General features: G+C 40.0%; 1 protein-coding gene across 2 annotated transcripts; it reads right to left on the bottom strand.

Annotated features, from left to right (window-relative positions):
* Window positions 1–1031: 1031 nt before the first annotated feature.
* On the bottom strand, window positions 1032–21925 carry LOC140544339 (cilia- and flagella-associated protein 69-like). Of its 2 annotated transcripts, XM_072667855.1 has the most exons (23): window positions 21681–21925; window positions 21541–21597; window positions 20492–20557; window positions 18657–18766; window positions 18490–18566; window positions 17244–17342; window positions 16756–16908; window positions 15819–15996; window positions 15393–15516; window positions 15213–15261; window positions 14993–15114; window positions 14662–14896; window positions 14103–14267; window positions 12888–13003; window positions 10311–10429; window positions 9280–9361; window positions 8765–8957; window positions 7017–7154; window positions 6852–6928; window positions 4915–5112; window positions 3371–3457; window positions 3136–3240; window positions 1032–2453 (listed from the first exon to the last, which is right to left on the bottom strand). In XM_072667855.1, the coding sequence occupies exons 1-23, from the start codon at window positions 21801–21803 to the stop codon at window positions 2280–2282; spliced, it is 2847 nt and encodes a 948-aa protein (XP_072523956.1). In that variant the 5' UTR covers window positions 21804–21925; the 3' UTR covers window positions 1032–2279. The 2 variants fall into 2 exon arrangements, with proteins under 2 accessions (XP_072523956.1, XP_072523947.1); XM_072667846.1 differs by lacking the exons at window positions 1032–2453; window positions 3136–3240; window positions 3371–3457 and adding an exon at window positions 3541–4287.
* Between the last annotated feature and the right edge of the window lie 393 nt (window positions 21926–22318).

The following is a 22318-nucleotide window of genomic DNA, read 5'->3' as shown; positions in this document are numbered from 1 at the left end:
TAATTAAATTGGGGGAATGATTTATTAATTTGAGGGAATGATTTATTAAATTGGGGGAATTATTTATTAAATTGAGGGAATGATTTATTAAATCGAGGGAATTATTAATTAATTTGAGGGAATGATTTATTAAATTGAGGGAAATATTAATTAAATTGAGGAAATGATTTATTAAATTGAGGGAATTATTAATTAAATTGAGGAAATGATTAATTAAATCGAGGGATGGGCAAAAGCAGTTTCAGTATGTGTGGAGTGATGCATTGTGCTCGGGTAAAAGGAGATCCAGTTAATAAAAATATTCCCATTCAAAATACATTTTTAGGGTTTTGTAGATTTTTTAATATCCCTCCATTAGGGTATTCCATACCCTAAACCACACTGATCTGCCTGTGCTAAAAAGCAGCAGATCTGGGTGTGTTTTCAGTGTACTGTAGTCATGGAGACGAGACTGGTGATGAGCCCTGAGGTTGTTACCAACTTTAGCCTACATTTACATTTTATGGCATTTAGCTGACGCTCTTATCCAGAGTGACTTACAAGGTAACTCGTATTACAGAGGAGGGTCAATGTAGTGTTAGGAGTCTTGCCCAAGGTCTCTTATTGGTGTAGCACAGCATAGTAGACGGGGAAATGAACCCCAGTCTCCCACATGCTGTGGTAGCTCACTGGAAGGTAGTGGTGTTATCTGTTGTGCCACACCAACCACAGCCTAGCTTCTCTTGTTGTAAACTAAAGAAGCACATCATATTTTGCATTGATTGGCTGCATCTGGAGTCTGTTCAGATTCTTTTAAGACTAGTGTATGTAAATGACATGTTTTTTGACTGTCTGCACTTGTGTTGCACCACATTCAAAATGCAGTTCAGGCTGAAACAGTGGATGTGCTCCAGTACCCATCTTCTTATATATATACACAACCCAACCCTTCTTACAATAAACCCACACAGAAAACTGTAAAGACATTTAAAATGTACTGAATCTAAACCCACACATGACAATTCAGTCTCAATAAGCACAGCTACAGCTGCTGAAAGTCACATTTTTATTTAGATAGGCTACGCACCAACGTACATACAAGCCAGTATAAGTGCTGCCAACAATCCATTTAAGCAGCTTCCTCTGCCAGTATCCTTATGTACAACATGGCAAGAGGTTGCAGTTAAATGGAGTTGTGTGGCATTGCTGTTGAATTGGGTCCAACAACTATATAATTGCATTTCATGTTCAGTCATTTTACCTGTTTTCATTTATTTTTTAAAATCTGTTGTTTCCAATATAAAGGTCAAAATATCAATGTGTACGAAATCGCTTTTACCTCTATTTTACATCTATTAAAAACATTGACATTTCCACCAACTTTCCCCATCATTTATTTTCTACTGGTTCCATAATGGCATGCCGTGCATGGACCCTGACGATCACAGCTTGTGGCGTAATTTGTAGACTGTGGCTAAGCTCTCACAGCGTTAATGGCAGTCGACAGGAAAGTTCCACATTCATTTTAAATGAAAATAAGTATCTGAAAGGACTGAAAAGCAGCAGCAGCATCTGTCTGATGGGAATTCTGAAATTATATTTGCATAAAACATCATCAGCAACCTTACTGACTTCCATTACCCTGGAAAAGCTTACACACAGGGGTCAGACGTCGTGATGGCTAATCACAGGATTATACGTTATGAAAATTTTGAATTCTTTCAAAGAATTACAGTCTAATCAAATTGAAAGAGGAATCTTATTTGAATTTGATGAAAGTTGATCCTAAGAAGCATTCCCATCGCTGTCACGAAAAAGCCTTGTATCTCTAAAATGTCAGCTTTACAGGAGAAGGAAAAACGTCTTAGGTTTCTATGAAAGTGAATGTATAAAATATTCATTTTGGAGCATTTCTATTGGTCCATTTATCATAAAAAACACAGTACAAGAACAATGTTCTGATTCACATTAGATCAAAACGTGAAAAACAGCTGAAAATGGAGATACAATGTTTTTTGTGTGACAGCAACAGTATAATAAAATAAGCCTTCATATTACATATTATTCTATATCAGCATGAACCATCTCAGTTTCACTGGACATTGTCTTATGTCTTTAAGGAATGCTGTGCTACACCTGAGGGATTGTGCATCATTTCTGTAGGATCTACTCACAGTTACTTACAGTCGTTCTACATATCTGAGCCCATGTGAGCCAAGACTTTAAGTCAAACTCTGGTCCCAGAAGGCCTCAAAGCTGCTGAATTAGGTCTTTGGAGTTTCCAGTCAGTACTATAGTGTTTATTTGACAGTGACTGGATTGGGAAGCTCAAGCTCAGCGTTCGAAGGGGTCACTTTTCTCAATGCGCCGCCCTGAATAGGCACCCTCTCCAGGGCTAAATCTGTATTTGCCAGCGGTCCTCCAGTCAGAGCTGTAGGGGTGCTCTCTACTGTCAACACACGGCTGTAGAAATTCTGTAATAAGAATATGCACACACACACACACACACACACACACACACAAACATTATTTAACAAACATTTTACAAAAGATCATTAAACAAATCAGGGAGAGTCTCAGTATGTAAAATTATATTTTTTGACTGTAGAATAATTTCTTTAAAGGGTCTTTAAAGAACCATTGACAAGAGGTTATCCAAGAACCATTTAAACACTCAGATTGTTCAGTTCAAGTTTTCACAGGTCTATACTGAACCCCTACCTTTATTAAAGGCCCCACCTGTGCTCTCTGAGACTCCTGGCCACAGATGCCTGTAATATTACTGGGGATAGAACCTGTGCTTTCCTAATGATAGGGTCAATGCTTAGACAGTTGTACCATCTGGGAGCCCATGAAGAATCCCCTTCTTAAGGGAGAATTATCAGAGACCCGATACCTATTTCTGTTGGTGTTGCTTTGTGTCCTAAAGGTCATTGTTTGTGTTATACTGCATGCCCTCAGCATCCCATCAACGGACAAATCATCCCAAAATAATGCCATTAGCAAGTGACCACTCCAGCAGCACTCCAACGTGCAAATTGCCTCACCAATTTCTAATTAAACATACACAGACACATATAGCCTCAGAGTCTATAAAGAAAGCCTTATCAGTTTAAGAGAATGGTCACATGTAAGTGTAGCTCACACAGCTCTTACAGTGGTCTGCAGGCCATGGATCTGTGTAGAGTGGAAAATAAACCCCTCTGGTTTCTCCTTCGGCCGAGATGCCTCAATAGATCGTTCCTGTAGCAGCTTCGACTCCTGAAGAAAACCAAAGGTGAAAATGAAGTAACTGTTCACTGAATATGATGCATCAGCCAGTTGTTTTACTGTGTTTGTCTTCTGTTGATTGATCACACGAAATTCAGCAATGATTAAAAGAGATACGTACCTTTAAGATCTCGTAGTCTGATGTTTTAGCAATATGATGCTGCCAGGACTTTGCTGTCAGCTCGTGTTGCTTACGATTCAAGCTGATCTGTATGTTCAACAAAATCATCAGAATAGTCCATTAAAACTGAATGTTGAGTCATTTAGTATTTGAGAGGACATTTGTGGCATTTAAAGGTGCGATAGAATGTCAAACTGTGTGTTCCTTGGCGTAGTTGAATAATGAGAGTTTGGAAGATGGAAGTGACTGACCGTAAACCTCAAACACTGTTGACTCTTCATTTAAAAATTCAGAACCAAAACAGAGGTGTAAAATCGGCCAATAGACAAAGACCACTGGAAAAAGCTCTGGTCTGGACAGGAAAAACATTTACATGCAACAGTGACTATGGTGTTGTTGATATTGGACAGCAGAGCACCACCTCCAGACTCTGCTAGTTATGGGAAATACGGGCTTCTACTAGAGCTTAGACCTAGCCCAAAAAATCCAGCCCTACCCGAGCCCATAAACAGACATTTTTATAGTAAGTAGACCTAAAAACTGACTTTTTAACTACAATTCCAAGTTGTTTGAATGACTTCTTTCTTTGCTATATTGTGATTATCACGGCATAGCTTTTATATAAAATAAAAAATAACATTAAAAAACATCACAGACCATTTTCTTGAGCCCTAAATGGGCTCGGGCACGGGCAAAGAATCTAAATTCTGGCTGCTACGCAAATCAGGCCTTGTGACTGCAGCTTTTCCCGTGCCAGTGCTCGCAAAGGGGAGCTCAAACTCATAACACGACATGAAATGAAAGCCAGGGGAAGCAAATGGGCCGACACTAGCCGATACTAGCTTATACCACCTCGTCTCTCCATCATCTGCTCAGTCGAAAACAAACAGGACTTCTTCAGCTGAAGCAAACTGGAGCTAAACACACATCAGAAGGGAAAGTACTGGCTTATTTTTATTCTGGTAAGACTCGACCAAGGCTAAAACTGGGGAAACAAGTTGCTTATGATTCAAGTTGATTTCTATGTTCAACAAAGTCATCAGAATAGTCCATTAAAGCTGAATGTATAGTCATTTAGTATTTCAAAGGTTATTTGTGGCATTTAAAGGTGCTGACTGACTACAATCTATTAAGCACATTGCACTGAGATGATACATTAAGAGAACTACAACACTATCCAGTAAGACTATAAACTATAAACTATGCTATGAAATGTGGTTAAAGAGCGTGAAAGCCTGTTGTAGTGCCGTAAACCAGCCGATAAGTGCAGAGCTTCATGAGCCCTCTGTTAACAAGAAAATTTAATTCCTCAGTTTCATTCAAACATAACAGGGTTGTAAAATGGCTTGTTAAACAGGATCCAATCATTTTTTGCCCCAGCCAAAGTCACTTTGGAGCTAGTAGTATTAAAAGAGACATGTGTCTGAGACAGCCTATGTCATGTATGCCAAATGCAGTGGATATAAATAGGGAAAAAGGTATTTCAGAAACTGTCTGTGAGGATGAGAGGCAAAACATGCTGTAGTTTAAAAAGCATTCTTCACCTCTTTATATGCAAGTTTCTCTTCTTTGAGGTCTTCCTGCTCCTGCTGGTCCAGAATGTTTTGCTGCAGTGAGCAGACGTGTCTGGCCGTGTCTTCACTTGTCTGGATGATGGTTTTGAGAGCCTCTGCATCCGGAGTGATGGGTCTGACCCCTTCCAACTCCAGCTCAGTTGAAATTTCACCCCACACCTCTCCTATCTGAACACACATGCATGTTGTGACTCATCTTTGTCATATGGTGAGCAATATAGTGATGTGTCATTGTCTTGATGAATTACATTACATCAATCAGATGATATCAGTACCTATCACCAGACCATCATCTTCATGATATATGCACAACTAGGTAATGTATAGCATGGTAATACAGTAAACAACATCAACCAGTGTTTAGAAACTGCATAGTAATCAAATAGCTAGCTTAATTTTACTCATAGTTTATTTTTAAATGTGGCACTACAGTTCCAGCTCGTTGAAATGTCTTTAACCTCATTTAAAATAAATATATTTTTAGACCATCACTTATTATTACTTAGCAGTCAGCTCATTTCTAGGCCATACAAATGAATGCCATTTAGACCTGGGCAGGATACACGTCTTCATACTGTTAAATTGATCCAGATATCACAGTGGTAAACCATGATACTGAAATACCATCATTCTTCTTGATGTACCTTATTATCGTATACTTGCCAACACTACTGATATTCAGAATAAAAACACCATAGTAACAGGTACCAAAAATGTTCTAATGGCTACAGTTTTTCCATCAAAAGTATCCACACAGAGCAGGGTTCCTCAATTCTGGTCCTGGAAAGCAGGGGCCGGAAGTGTCTTAAAAGAAACTCTAAGATGTGTTTTTTTTTCTTTAACTTCATATATAATAATGAATGATTTTGCTATTCTTTAAAAAGCTTCTGAAGAATTTCCTGTTTTCTCTAAACCTTTCTCTTAATTGGTATTCTTAATGTAAAATTAATGTAAAATTAAAATGATCAATTAATAAAATTAATTCTTAATGTAAAATGCAGCAAAAAAGGCTAGCTACATAAAAGTAGCTACATAAGAAAACCATAAAGAAATAAATCATATAAAAAATATTGAGAGAATGTTTAAGCTTCTTAATTCAATTAAATTTAATTCAATTTTATTTATATAGCCCTTTTTTTTATTTTTTACAACAAATATTGTCACAAAGCACCTTTACAGAGATCCAGGTCCTCTTTTGAGCAAGCTAGTGGCAACAGTGGCAAGGAAAAACTCCCTTTAGGTCAAGAGGAAGAAACTTTGAGAGGAACCAAGACTCAAAAGGGGAACCCATCCTCCTCTGGTCGACACCGGATCATAATAAAGATCAAAACAGGAATAAACACAACAATAAAAAGAAACTGAATTAAAAATATATATTTATATATATTATAATAAATAAGTGTTTTTTGAGAATTGTGCCTCACTTATCAACCTTTCTTAATCAAAAAATTACTTCTTAAAACACACTTATGGAGCTTTTAAGAAGATTCTGCCATTCTTACTAGTGTTTTCTTTTTTAGGATTTGTTAATTTACGAAGACACTGGGATCCATCATTATAAGAGCAGAGCAGTGAAGAGTTTTGCGATTTAGAAATACATATAACATAGACTTTTTGTTAGGACTTTTCTAAGTAGATATTGGTGAATGGGGCCTATTCTTATCAACCTCTTAGAGTTCATTTTCTTAGCTTCCCTTAAGTTTTTTTCAAAGCAAAGTTTTTGTGAATCCGACCCCTGGTGTCCAGCACATGCCCTGCTGAAACACACCCACTAAGCCTGGCAATTAACAGAGGAGTTTAATCAGGTGTGCCTGGTTAGGAAAACCTCAGTGCTAATCACTAACTACTATCTACTAACTGCTATCAGGACCAGAACTGAACAACCCTGCCATTATGCCTAAGCGTACCTTAAAGTCCAGGTATCTGCTCACTATGCTTAAGGTGATATAGTCTTCTGCAGTCAAACCTGGCAGGTCCTCAAAGCCTAGAACACATTCATTTCTCATTACAAAAGCAAGTGCATCCTTTCTTACCTTTTCTTATTGACTCCCTCTCAAACACAGTCATCTCACCTAGTCTGAGGAACAGAGCGTAGATTTTTGAGCGGAAGTTCTCGGACACATCAATAACGGCAGCACTAGGTCTGTTCGCAGGCACAGACACTAGCAGCCCCTCCTCCTGATACCGTGAAAGAATGGGCTTCTTCACATCTGCAGGTTAAACAAACACCAAATACAAATTATTACACTATTAGGTAGGTCACTAGATCAATAACCCTGGATCATGATGATCTCTTATTGCCAGAGTTTCGTTCACAGCCATCCTGAGAGCGAGAGCAGTGTTGAGTGGTGTTGATTACAGTGGTTCCCAAACCTGGTCCCAGAGGACCCCATATTCTGCACATTTGAGTAGTTTCTGCTCTAAAAAGGTAAAGTAGTATTTGTCACTGTACAGCGAAATGTGGTAGTGCGCACACACACACACACACACACAGCGGTGGGCAGCCAACTCCAGTGCCCGGGGAGCAGAGAGGGTAAAGGGCCTTGCTCAAGGGCTCAACAGTGGCAGCTTGCCGAGCCCAGCAATCAAACCCACAACCCTGTTATCGATAGCCTGACGCTCTAACCGCTGAGCCACCACTGCCTCCTAACGCACCACCTTCAATTTAGGAAGAGTTGGGACAACTGCTGTTATACACACACACACACACACACATACACACACACACTGGATTTCACTGGATTTCAATGACTGGAAGTCATTTGAATAACTGTGGGAAAATATGAAGCCTGTACATCAGCACTGAAAAATGTAATTACACAATAAAAAATAGGTCACCGTCATTCATTATTTCTCTAATTCATGGTTATGTGTCCCCTTTTCTTAAAAAGTCTAATCACAGTTTACACCAGTCTTTGAGAGAGTTCCTGTTCACTTTCGTCCACTGTTCAACTAACTTTCTGCTTTATGTCCAAACAGGACTTCTCTCACATTCCAGGCTAAAAATGTAGGGTGCACAGGTTCAGACCTGTGTGTGACCAGTTAAACAGATGTGATGTTACACCAGGACATTTAAACTGACCAGCAAAATCATCAGACCGTAATCCCAATCCTCGATCTGGATCAGCAGATGAAGTACTAAAGAAGGCAGACAGGAACTCTAGCTGATATGTGCCCCTAGTTAGTGGAACAGTGAACCGGACCTCTCTCTGAGACTAGTGTAATCCCTACCTGACAGGACTGACACTGTTATTAAGCCAAGAGGAGGTGCAACCAAGTATTAGAGAACATGAACATTTATAGGGAGCTAACTAATAATGAAACACTGCACTAACAATTCTGATATGAGAAACCTTATTTGTATAATATCAACCATTCTGGGCTGCATTATTTCATTAATAGCTATACTTTACTAAGGCTGTAACGATGAATGAATTAGGCTTGATTACTTAAAAAAGATAAATCAGCAGTGATTATTGGGCAGTTTGCATAATGATAAAGCATTTTTCTTCTAATGATCTCTTTTATAGTAAGAAACGTAATATGTTTTCACACTGACTTTCACTGAAAGTTTTTATCCATTCATTTTAAAGATATATTTTGGTGTTTTTCTTTTTTTTTTGACATGACAGTGACTATATGCATTTTTTCCTAAGACCAAGCCTTAATCCAGACTACAGACTAAGCCTGTTTCATGTTTGGGAAGCAGTCCCACAGAGTTGATAAATATCTATACCTAAGTATCTATATCTCAGAGATTTATATTGTTTATCCTTTTTTAGAACTGTGATAGCCCTCTATTAGTTGCCAAAATGTGTACCTGTGATTCTCCCATGCTGGTCTCTTTTAACACCAAGCTCCGCCTCCTCCTGCCTCCACAGCTGAAGCAGCAGAGCCGGGGCAGTGAGCTCTTTCTCTCCCCTCCAGGCCTCAACATGGACCAGTGTCTTGGGGTTGTCACACAGCTCCAGCAGGGTCCCCAGCAACACACCCTTCATGCCCCTGGGGCTCAACTGTGAATTGAAGAGGGGTGAGAATTGAAGCGGAGGTGTGGGTGGTAAAGCCATGGTTGTCTCAGCTAATACTGTGCTGTTGGAGTGAACCAGTGGTGTTTTTATTGCCAAATGGCACATGATCTCCTGTCCTCCTTACTATGGAGCTTAGGCAAAATGCACTGAACCCTTTTGTTCAGAGTTATAGCACCACCTGCTGGCCAAGCAAACATTAGGCCGCTATCAGTAGAGGCTGCAAATACTGTATGTATGATCTTGCTGACACTCTTCAGACTGAACAAATTTGAAGGAACTTGTGGTTGAGGTTCTTGGTGTAACTTACATGGAGGAAGTCGAGTAAGAGGAAAGCTCCTTCCTTCTCCAAAAATAAATCTTCTGTTAAGTAACAGCCAACGATGCAAGACCTGCAGATTTTCACATCAGTGGGTAAAACAAGAAGAAAACAGACAAGCAAGAAATAGCGTAGTGATTATTTCTAGGTGCCATAGAAGAACCACTTTGGTTTCATAAAGAACCTCGTTTATAATAAGAGGTCTGTGAGTGTAAATAACCTAATATAGAGGTTTTTTACTTATTTAAATGTGTAAATCTAGTTTACACACATGGTTCCTTATGAAACCAGCAGTGGTTCTTCTAGTAGTATAGTATATAGCTTTTTTGTATAGTGTACAGTCAACATCTAAACAGTCCTTTAGGTCAATGGAACAGTGGCTCACAGTTTGCCCTATCACATAGATGTTAAAAACAAATAAAAAAGTAATACATAGAAAATTGTCAGTGTACAGTGAAAAATCTAAATATGTTTCCTCAGTAAAACACTAATATTAGAATAAATACTAATAAAATTAATTTAAAAAGTGTTGGTTTTACATCCCCGTGTCATTAAAACATATCCAGATATCTCCACATGAGAGTCTAGTATTCTTTATAGTTATCATACAACACCTGGTTTGGTTAAATTAGTGCTTAATGATGTTAAATGAGCTGATGATAGAGTTGAACATGCGCTGGCTGGGAGAACCAAAAGAACCAACATAAGAACTCATAAGATCTCAACTACTTTCCCCAAAATGAGAAATTCTTGTTAGATGTTACTGTATTGATGTTTGACTGCATCTGATCTAATGTGAGCTGGATGTTTTACAAGGAAAACCACTCTAATTGCACAGTACACACAAGCTCTGTGCAGTACTGTATATAAACACAGAACATGCACTTCATTCAAGCATTAAAGCAGTGCTGTGCCCCTCCAGGCAACAAGGAAGGAACATGAAAGCTCTTGAGATCCATAACTAACTCACTCAAATTGTCTCAGTGAGACTGAAATTATTAATACAGTATGAAGATGCTCACCACACACAGTCCACAGAGGACATGAAGAGTCTGTTGTGGCCCAGGCCGCTTTGGAGTAGAGCCGGGTTCATTTTGAGATAGCGGATCGTCATCTCCACTCCCTCAGAACCAAACAGCTCCTGCACACAAATCACACACAGACATATTAGCATGTATGTAACCTGGTCACTTCATGTGACTAGTATCTGGAGTGTATCCTGATAAGCCACATGCATTTACACTGGGTAGTCTAATGTGGCTCCGGTTAGTCAGAAGGTGGCAATTATTACTAGTGTTTTGGTTGTATTGGCAGGGTTTTGTTGTAAAATGTGCCTTGGAGAGATGGATGCATTTACACTGCTATATCTGATGAAGTGGTTTGAGTGATCAGGTTTGTATCTGGTTTAAACACGTCCTGGGTGCCTATTTTTATGTGGCTTGGCCATATCTAGATATAATCCCTTTACTCCAGACACATGAAGTGACCATATTACAGTAGTATGTTATACTACTTTTCATCTTGTTTTGAGAAGTGCAGTTAAAAAAACCTATAGTTTACATTTTTCTTGTCTTTCCCCCTCTGAAGTCCAAGTACAATCTTAAAAAATGTGCTTCAAAGGGTTCTTTGAGTGATGCTATAGAATAACCATGTTGGCTCCACAATAAACCATTTGTGTAAAAGAGATGTGTGTGAGGAACCTTTTAAAGGCGTTAAAGTTCAAAGCTTTATTTGTCACACAAGCAGTTATACACAGTACAACTAGCAGTGAAATGCTTTGATAACTGTCTGCTTACATGAAACAACAGGAAAGAATATAGTGTATATTATACAAAATAAGATATAATATTAGAAAGAATAAGATTAGCAATGAAGATACAGCTTTGTCAATCAAATAATCTAAAATAAGCAATGTATACAATATATACAGAGATAATAAAATATATAATAACACACATAGCAATTTATACTCTAAATTGTTATCTGTTGGTGTGGCGCAACAGATAACATCACCACCTGCCATTGAGTTGCAACAACACTGTGGGAGACCAGGGTTCGATTCCCGGTCTGGGTGACTATACTGCACTACACCAATAAGAGTCCTTGGGCAAGACTCCTAACACTACATTGGCCCTCCTCTGTAATACGAGTAACCTTGTAAGTCGCTCTGGATAAGAGCATCTGCTAAATGCCGTAAATGTAAATTACACTAAATAGAAAATAAATGTACAACAAAGGCAAAGTGGATAATGAGCATAATGAGCAGGAAGTAATAGTAATCATAATGAATAATTGAATGAATAAATCATATATCTCACCATGTGGGAGAGAATTAATCAGAATCAGACATCTTGATTGACTTAAACATGACTTTACTAACTTTGTAAACCATACTATAACAATGAGGACAGATGTAAATGAACCTAATTTCTGTTTATTTTTGTCACTAAATTATAAATATAATAATTGTGCTGGACCTGGGCACAGTGTTGTCTGGGCTCAGTACTTTTATTTTGGAAAAAGTCTGTTAGACTAAAGAGGAGCTAGCAACCTTCTCGGTTCTCCTTATATGGAAGACGAGTTGTATTACTCGCTGAGAGATGATGACAGGTGTAGGGCACATCTGTAAGTTACTCTGATCCTGAGTTACAAAGCCTAGAATAGCAGCGGTGCGAGAATCCTTTGGATGGCTGAGGTCCCCGATCTTCTTGGCCTTTGTCCAGCACTGCTTGCTGTTGATGAACTGCAGGTCAGGGAGCTTGGTCCGAATAATTTACTCAGCTAAGCCCATCCTCTTCTGGAGAGCCTGTCTGTCCTGCTTGGGGCAGTTCCCAAACCAGGCTGTGATACTCTCCTTCAGGATGCTTTCGACAGTGCAGGAGAAGTTCTGCTGCACCTTGGAGGGCATCTGAAGCCCCTTAGTCGTCTGAGGATGGTAGATACGCTTAAAACAGTCAATGTAAAGGTTCTTTACCAATTTAAAGGGGCCTGCAGTGGCCTGAAGGTTAGAGAAACTGCCTTGTGACCAGATCCGACAGCAAGGCAACTCCCTGGGTGCCACAGCTAGGGTTGCCCACCACTCCGGGCATGTGTACTTACTGTCCTCTAGAGTGTGTGCTCACTAGTGTGTGTGTTCACTGCATGGATGGGTTAAAGGCAGAAGTCATGCGTCAAATGTATGCGACCCAAATGGTGATTAGGTGGTTCTTCCTTCACACGCTTTGACATCTCTATTTCAAAAATGGTTTATTATGAAACAATAAATGGTTTTTCAGTGGCATTGCTCAAATAACCCTTTGTACCATCTTTATTGTTAAGAGTGTACATGTTTGTTTGGTAGCAAATTGTGCCATAATTCATTTTTATGTGATATTCATCTACTATATAGAGGCTGTTTTGTTGTCCACTCTACATCCTCAGAGAAAGGATAAATAGTAAACCCTTGCCACTCTTTGTTTTGAAAGGTTAACCATGTTTACAATAGTACACACAGTAAAGCAAGGACAGTTCTATTTATTCAGGATTCAGCCCTTTAAAACCTGGGACACCCGAGAGCTGAGCATGACAACAGCTGAACTGCACCCCTCTGGGTGTCTCACCTTCCTGTGCATGTCTTCCTCACAGAGGGCAGTCAGGGTGAGCAGCACGTCTGTCTGAATCTCCACACACACTGCATCTTCTTCTTCCTCTCTCTCCTGGAATCGCCTCAGCAACCCTGAGCACCACACAGTGCATTTTAGGCAGGGATTATTCCAATATATAATATGCCTACTATATTATACTATATATATATATATATATATATATATATATATATATATATATATATATATATATATATATAGTATAACATAGTATATATACAGTATATACACAGATTACACATTATATTGACCAAAGTATTGAGACACCTGCTCTCTACTCTAGGCACTAGACACTATGGAAGGCTTTCTACTAGATTTTGGAGCATCTCTGTGAGGATTTACTGACAAGAGCACTGAGATCAGGATGTTTGATGATCATCACCCCATCCCATCCCTAACTCTTCAACTCATCCCAAAAGTATTGGATGGAGCACCATCATTCCAGATACCACAGTTCCACTGCTCCATAGCTCAATGCTGGGGGGCTTTATATCCCTCTAGCCCATGTCTGGCTTTAAGCATGTTGTCAATAGGTCCATGTGTATCTGCTCCTGAGTCCTGTTCTATTTTCAGCACTTCTCTACAGGTACTAGACAAGTTATGTGTGTGTGCATATCTGCATAACTTGAAGGGCAAGGGGTGTCCACAAACATTTGGACATATAATGTATCACCACTTTCATATGAAAACATTGTATCTCCACTTTATCTATATTATGGTTTTCTACTTTACTTTTGACATAATGTGAATCTGGCAGTTCTTCTTTACACTGTCAGAATCACATGATGAATGGACCAACTGAAATTCCAGTGTCTTTTTATGGTAACTTCTGTTAAAAATTGAGTGTTTTTTTTTCTCCTGCAAAGTTCTGATTATATATATGCTCCATTCTTACAGTAAATGTAATGTATGTAAAGTATAGCCACTAAGTAACACCTTAAGGCAGCTCACAATGGCTCCACAATCAAGCTTCTGAAGTAAGAATGCAGATCTGGTGTCAAGAACTGACTGTTCACCTACTGACTAATATGTAGATCCCACCCTTTGACAGGTGTCGTTGTAACCAAATATTATCACCAATATTATGGACTTCCCCTCTCAGTGGTTTTAATGTTACGGCTGATTGGGTGTATATAACCTATAATGCCTATGGTAGATCATAATACTTACCGAGAAGCTGACTGATGGCTCCCTGGTCGCAGAGATCCTGGTTAATGAGGCTGTTGCCAAGGGACGTCATGCACCTGAGGAGGCGCACGCAGTACCTCATCTGAGCCTTCTTCCCACCCCGGCCTCCGGCCCCATGGAAAGCATGGCCCTGTCCAAAGTAAGTGTCTGTCCCAAACACAGAAGAAGAAAACTACATAAGCCTAAGGGTTGTTTTGGTACATCCTGATGTAGTGTTTGTGTCCTCAATCGCTGACTGGACGATTAGAGGAAGAGTTCAGCATCTATAGTTCCCATCCTACACGTAACGTAAAACTAGCAATAAGGAATTACATTAAGTATATGTCATCCTGGCAATCTGACTAGCCAGAGTGTTTTTATAGGTCTGCATATCTGCAATTATTATTAATAAAAGGTCATAGTTAATATCTAAAATAAGAATTTCCTCTAGTGAAAACTACATTACTATATTGAATTTGAACGTTTGCTACTAAACAAACTTGCCATAGACTGGGTCTAGGTATGATCTCCTAGCATTACTTGCTCCAGCTGAGTCTGTTACCTTGCTGGGTACACCATTCCAGCAGCATCAGGAGGCAGGTGTTGGCTTGGCATGATACATACTCCTCCATCATGAGCGGCGCCACCGTGGCCAGGGTGGCTAACGCCTGCAGCTGCAGCTCCTCCTGCTGGACAGAGGTCCAAGTGCGTCTGCCCTTTCCGCTGGGTCTGCTGTCTGACGAGCTGGGCCGCACCAGCAACATCAGTGCCAGCATCACACGGCTCTCTCTAAACAGCTATTCAGCAAAAACACAGACATGTACATGTAAATATATGCAGTACTAGTTTGAGCTGTGTTGAACACACCATGCTATACTTGACGTTCTCCTCACCTGAACCGCTGAAAGGTCTCTGGACAGTACCACAAGCAGATTCAGCAGTAACTTCTTCATCTCAAAGTCCTCACTGGTGAAGGCCAGCTTGAGGTTTCGGATCAGTGGGTTGTGGCTCTTCACTGCAGGACAGGAATACAAGCCATCAAATTCTGCAAATTCTCAAAGAGACATGACAGAATCTACATCCAACAGATTATTGAAGAAAAAAAACACATACATTCAGGAAAAGTGACGAAAAGAATGAGTTGCTTGGCAAATCCACTCTCCTGTTAAGAAAAAAAACATTAATGATAATTTAATAAAGGGGAATAAAGCAATCAGTACTGAAATCATTGAGGATAATAACTGATGATAATGACAGAATAGGAAGGACATCAACTCAATTTAGTGTACTTACAATTAGTGGGGCACTGGGGTTTTCTGCAATCAAGGTTATAATCACTAGAAGGTCATTTCGGAGCTGCTGATCATAATGCCGGTAGCCATCAAGAAGCAGATGCAAAAAAGCCTCTTTCAAGACCCTGTCATTCAAAACACTCAATCAAGAAGCAATTCTTGTCCAATTCTGAACACTTAATACTTACACTAAAAATACCTAACAATCCACTTATTCCTGAGATGGGGGGGGGGGGGTTGTTCTGTATGTCTTTCTGATGGAGATGTAAACATTGGCATATGCTGTGTAATGTACTGCATTGTTCACCCAACACTCTTGTCCAAACACTAATTCTGCTACAACTAGACCATAAATGCTGGGACTATGGTGTACTCATTGTAAGACCTCCATTTCTGGGAGGGATCAGTATGAAGAATGCAAACCCACGTGATGCAGTCCATATTGCTGAGCTGGCTAGTGACCTCCTCCCTGGAGCCGTTCTCCAGAAGGTTCCACAGGATCTCAGAGGAGCGGAACAGCACCTGTCCGGACGGATCTGGCTCGTTCATGTGGAAACAGATTTTCTGGGCTCCTCCTGCCTTCAGGATCAAGCTGCAGTTGATGGCTACAAAAGCCACATGCATGACATTAACATGATAAAGCCATTCTGCTAAAACTACCAAACTTCCAAAGTTGTGTAAGCTGTGGTGACTTTCCTGTTGCACCAAATGTAGTTAATAGCCAAGACATGTTTGGTGTCTGAAGTCTAATGTAGCTAAGAGGCATTAGGAGCTTTTAACCACCCATTAGCATAATGAATCGTTGCATTTTAATCGACTCGCTTTGTTTTATGATGCTTGTCTAGTACTGTCAATAAAATAGGACTCTTTGAAGCAGATAAACATGAATCTATTGGCACTGTGCCTAATGCCAGGCATGAGCTAGGGGCATTTAAAGCCCCCCCAGCATTGAGCTGTGGAGCAGTGGAACGGTGTTCTCTGGAATGATGGATGGTCCTCCATCTAATACTTCTGGGATAAGTTGGGGAGTTGGGGTTGAGGTGGGGTGGTGATCATCTTACATCCTGACCTGATCCATTAATGCTCATGTCACTGAACGCAATCAAATCCTCACAGCAATGCTCCAAAATCTAATAGAAAGCCTTCCCTGGACGGTATAGACAGTGAGTTCAACAAAAGCAAGACAGACTCTTTTAATACCATTGAGTTCAGAAGAAACAATAAAATAGTAGTGTCCCAATACTTTTGTCCATATAGTGTATAAAAGCTCCAGTGCAATTTTGTGTAAATTAGACTTTTCAATGAACCATAACCATAAGTACAAAATCTAGACACTGATGAATTCAGATGAACACAGAGCTCACCGGAGGAGCTGGACAGCATCTGTAGAGCCCGTAGGGCCTGATGTTTGGCAGGCAGCTGGTTCTCCAGAAGGGCCAGAGACATTGCCAAAGTCTCTGCCAGACCGCTGCGCTCCACCAACTCTTGCCTGTAACCCAGACTGGTGGGACACACACCTGATATATGTGGAAAAAAAAATATGTGTGTGGAGAAGAAAACAACACTCTTAAGAATAAAGGTGCTTCTAATGGTTCTCTGAAAGATGTCGTAGAAGAACCACATTTGCTTTCATAATGAACCATGTTTGTAACAGAGATATGTAAGAGTGAAAATCCTTTAAATTGGCAACGGTTACGCATCAAGTGAAGATTCTTTAGACTTAGGTTCTTCACGCTCTCACATCTCTGATACAAACATAGAACCAATATATGCACCTTTGTTCTTAAGAGGGAAGGAGTCATTAAATATCCCCATTAAATCCTCAATGTTACCCAGTATAGTAGAGACTCACCATCTTCATACTGTTTTGTCCTGTCTGTGCTGTACAGTGATATGATGGAAGCGCAGATTTGCTCTCTGATTTTAGAGTCTGGCACCCTCATCAGAAAACCTACCATGACACAAACAGTTACATCCAGACTTCAGCATAACTTTCACTTAAATCTGCAGAATTCCCCCTTATCACAAATGTAGTAAATCAGTCAAGGCATGTTTGGTATCTGAAATGTGCTTCTTTAGATACCAATTGCATCCAATTGAGTCAGTCTGTTCAGCCATTTTTAACAGACGTCATGTAACTGGTATATTACACCTCTTTTTCACAAGTTAACACAGTTCCCTGGGCTCTTAATGAAATGTCTGTGACATGTTTTGGTCAAAATACCACAAGAATCCAGCTCCACAGCACCCTTCTCACCCTGACTGAAACAGCCCTTGTCAGACTGACCTGTTTGAGTGCCTGTTCCTTTAAATGATAAGGAGCCACTCCGCGCTGATCCCAGTAGCTACTGGATCAATATGCACTAATGATAATTTCTAATATTTTGGTGGCTGTGGTACATTTTTCTAGGAGTCCAAAAAAGGCATCTTGCCGACAACCTTGTTATTTTAACCCACACTCTGCCTTTTGAAACTCTGTCTTCGCCAAAGTAGTAGGTAGAGATACTCCTGTGGGGGTGGCATCATTGGCTTGTGACATAGGAGCCGACCTGGACGTTTTTTCTGATGTCGACGGTCCAAAACAAACTGACAGGGTTGTCCTGTTTCACAGTTTGTGCTGAAAAGTGCTACATTTGAAATATGCTGAAAGTTTATTATATTAATTACATGAATATTATTCTTTTATACCTAAAACAGATGCTGGATTAAAGCCTATTTAAACTTAGTTTAAAACTTAGTCCATGATAACAATGTGAGATACAGTGTCAGAAAACACATAAGCAAGTCTATAAGAGAAAGCCCACAGAGGATAAGGCAAGTGTATGATGATTTAGGCATGAAAATTGCACGGCACTAGATCACTGGTGGGGTACACACTTTAGCTGAACAACCTGAGTCCAGAGCAAAGCCAAAGACGCCACAAACGTCAAATGTCTCTAACTAAATTAACCATATTTGGAGAAAATTGCATTTTTTCTTTTTTTTTCCCAAAACCAAACATTTCTTTAAAGAAAGCAACCAGAGCACAGATCAGCAGTACTCTAAATGTGGAACTACAGGAACACATTCAGCCAGAATATCAGAGCCTCATTGTTTACCCATCTGAGACAGAGAGTTCGTCACAACGCTGGCATAGTTCGTCTCATCAGAAGCCTTCTCCTTTAAAAAGGGAAGCCTGGAAGGGAAGGTTGCATTAATCAACGATGATTCACCACTTGAACTGGATTTCAAGTATTTCATATTTACACTTTGAGGAACTTCTTACCTGCATATCTGTAGCAGGTCACACAATATGGGCACAAACCCGGGATGATCTTTTGCTTTTTCCCCGCAGAGGTTGAGAATTGTGAAAACGTCTGCAAGGTCTCTCAGAAGCTTCAGTCAGACACGTCAAGGAAAGCGTTTAACAAGCCACCAGCACACTCACAATCATGCTGAATGTCTATCTACATCAAGACGTACATGACAAGGAATAAATTTGCAGATAAAGGTGGAAAATGGGTTCATTGGAATATATAGAACCACTTTTAGACCCCAAATAAACAACAGATGGTTCTTTAAATAACCCTGTTAATAAATGGGATGTGTGAGAGTGACACCACATAATTAAAGTGTTTGCACACTTGAGTTTGCTGCCTCTAAAAGCTTCATCACAAAAAGTTATTACATTAAATAGTTCTGAATACACTGTTTTACCATCGTTTTGACATAGTCATCCTGTTATAGGGGTACACGTATGGGTTCTATGCCATTTACCACAATTTGTTTTAGCAATAATACATATAAAAAAACACACAGCTAACATGTGTAGATTATGTGGCCATTTTAGATGAATAAATAGTAAATAGTAAATAAAATGTTTTTGGATTGTAGATACAATGGCTATAAAAAGAGCCCCAGCCCCAGAGCTTGTAGGAAATGACAACATGCAACAAAGCAAAAATGCTCACAAAAATGCAGATAGAGGACGAGAACACTAAATAACACATAACACCAAAGTCTGTCACATTTACTATAGGTTTTCAATATTTCACTTCATCTGACCTGTTATTCTACTGCTGTTTTGTTATCTGTTGTGATTTCCAGTGTTGATTGGACTAAATGGGGTTACCTTTGAATCTTGGTTCCTCTAAAGTTTTTTTCTTGATCTGTGCAGGATGTGTGGGATGATTTAGGCTTGCAGATTGAACAGAGCTACTTATTTGACAGGGTATAAGCTTTCATCACTTGTTAGCTATACTACTTCCATAATTCTGGTGCAAAACCAAATAAGCCAATGTCAAACCTCAAACATGGATGAAAATTCCAGTTTTGGTGGCCAAAGGTGGTGAATGGAGCAGAATGGGTTTGACTCTTGGTTTGAGCAATCGACCGATGACTTTCGAAAAAGCTGCTTTGTGGCAACATCTGTTGTGAAAAGCGCTGAATAAATACATTTGAATTTGATGAGCAATGAGTAAAAGTACAGGAACTTCTGTCTTACTGATCCATTATCAGTGCTTTGAATGCCAAAGCATTCAAACTGACGAAGAGCCTCAATGAGCTACTTAACAAGAACCAGCTGAAGCTGCTATTTAAGTCTTGTAGTGCCGAGGGAAAGGCTTTCTTCTTAAAAATAATTAAGGGGGGTCTTTTAGTCTTTTTCAGATTTGTATTGCAGACAATGTGATCCACATTACCCATCACCACCACTGTGAAGAAATCAGTGTCCGTAGGTGTCTCCACTACGAACCACTCTACACGACTCGGAGTTCATCTCAGCAACTGAGGTGCAGTTCTCCTTTAGGAGTGCATCTTGAAAGCACAGTATAACATTTTAATTACAAACGCTTTTCATGAAGACAGAAGCGCTTTATATGTATTTCTGTACACAGGAATATTGAAAAGCATCAACGTAGGAGGGCAAATTGGACGTAATTGGGCTCTAGAGAACCAGCTAGGCAGCTTGGGTTCCCGCAGGGCTCTGAATAATACCTCCCTACATCACAACTGACATCATTACACCCAAAGGCCGGTACTAGAAGCACGCACTTCTAGGATTTTCACGTTCTCTTGAGATTAATATGTAATTTTAAGAGTTTTTCAGTTTGGTGAGGATACAAATCCTTTCTGGCATCTCTTCACCACTTTCTTCAAGGCGAAAATGTGCCTCTCTTTTAGTGAGCTCTGTAGAATAATGAGATAATAGCTCTTAGTACCAAGCAACCAGTAACAGTAACACATATATATATATATATATATATTATTTTAAAAAACATTTATACTACGATATTCATCCCACTGTATTGAACCAAAATGTGTTTAAGACAAAGATATATACAAGTAAAGTATGAGGGTATCATCCAACTTCAGGACATGTCCTCACCAATGCTCTCATTGTGGCTGATTTATATATATATATATATATATATATTAATTAAAGGTGCATGTATTTGTGACTGTACAGTGGACACTGTACAGCGAAATGTGTCCTCCGCATTTGGGCATGTTGGGCAGTGGTGGCTCAGCAGTTAGAGCGCCGGGATATCGATAACAGGGTTGTGGGTTCGATTCCCGGGCTCGGCAAGCTGCCACTGTTGGGCCCTTGAGCAAGGCCCTTTACCCTCTCTGCTCCCTGGGCACTGGAGTTGGCTACCCACTGCTCTGGGTGTGTGTGTGTACTCACTGCTCCTAGTTCACTAGTGTGTGTGTGAGTGTGTGTGTGTGTGTTCACTACCAGATGGGTTAAATGCGGAGGACACATTTCGCTGTACAGTGACAAATATGTGCACCTTTACCTTTAACCCATCTGTGGTAGTGAACACACACTCACACACACACTAGTGAACTAGGAGCAGTGAGTACACACACACACCCAGAGCAGTGGGTAGCCAACTCCAGCGCCCGGGGAGCAGAGAGGGTAAAGGGCCTTGCTCAAGGACCCAACAGTGGCAGCTTGCCGAGCCCGGGAATCAAACCCACAACCCTGTTATCGATATCCCGGCGCTCTAACCTCTGAGCCACACTATATATATATATATATATATACAGCCCAGGGTTTTGGGGTCCAGCTGATGCTTGGCACAGGGCATTGGGCGTCCAGCCTGATACTTTTAGGACATGCTGAAATGCTGAAACACAAACTAGCTGAGAGTTTAGGTCTTGCTTACTGAAATGGGGTCTTCCAGGAGATGAATCACACGGGAAAGGTCTGGATGCCTGGCAGCCTGTGAAAACACCAAACAGCTTCAGATGCAAGTAGCTGATTGAATGTATGCTGAATAAAACACCAAGAGAGACCCTCACTCACCTCATGGTGGTCCTGAGCGCCCTGTGTGAAGAACTGATTAATGGAGGGGAAGTGTGGAGCAGCTCTTCCAGACTTGAATCCATTGGGCGCTCTGGTTGTCACTCGCGTCCCGGCAGAAAACATCCCGACAGGACAAACCCGACTGTTTTGAGGTAATATGACATGAATAAGCCCCAGCCAGTAAGCCGTTCAGGGTAAAACGTGGTAAACAGGCTGCCTGTGTTTGTGTAGCTGCGGCCTGAGAGCTGAGCCTGGACTGTTTGTTACCGCCCCTATGCACAACAATCTCCATAGCAACGGAAACCGTGTACGGAGCATCGGAAGGCTCAAGCATGATGATTTTGGTGTCAAAATACAACTCATGTGTGATTTAACTTACTTTACACTTAATTTGATTAATTGTGTCAATGTGCAGTTTTTTTTAAAGCCCTCCCAAACCCTCCCAAATTAGCCACTGCAATTCTGTCAGCTAACATATGAATATTTTCCACATTTAATATATTTTTTAATTTTTTTTGTGTGAAAGAAGGAAATATAAATTAATATAAATTTAATTATAAAAAAGTAAAGATGAATGTACACGGATATGGAATTCTGTTTTTTAAAATATAAAACAAAATATTTTTAAAAATTCTACT

Source organism: Salminus brasiliensis, chromosome 2 (genome assembly GCF_030463535.1).
Source record: "Salminus brasiliensis chromosome 2, fSalBra1.hap2, whole genome shotgun sequence".
NCBI classification, from domain to species: Eukaryota; Metazoa; Chordata; class Actinopteri; order Characiformes; family Bryconidae; genus Salminus; species Salminus brasiliensis.
This window is presented reverse-complemented; position numbering and strand designations above follow the sequence as displayed.

What these genes read in the sequence shown, in the direction of transcription:
- LOC140544339 (XM_072667855.1), bottom strand. Translation starts at nt 21,803, where the DNA reads ATGTTTTCTGCCGGGACGCGAGTGACAACCAGAGCGCCCAATGGATTC. An exon ending in CAGACTACGAGATCTTAAAG is followed by an intron (nt 3,241 to 3,370) that starts GTACGTATCTCT and finishes GGTTTTCTTCAG; the next exon opens with GAGTCGAAGCTGCTACAGGA. An exon ending in TCCATGGCCTGCAGACCACT is followed by an intron (nt 2,454 to 3,135) that starts GTAAGAGCTGTG and finishes TTCTTATTACAG; the next exon opens with AATTTCTACAGCCGTGTGTT.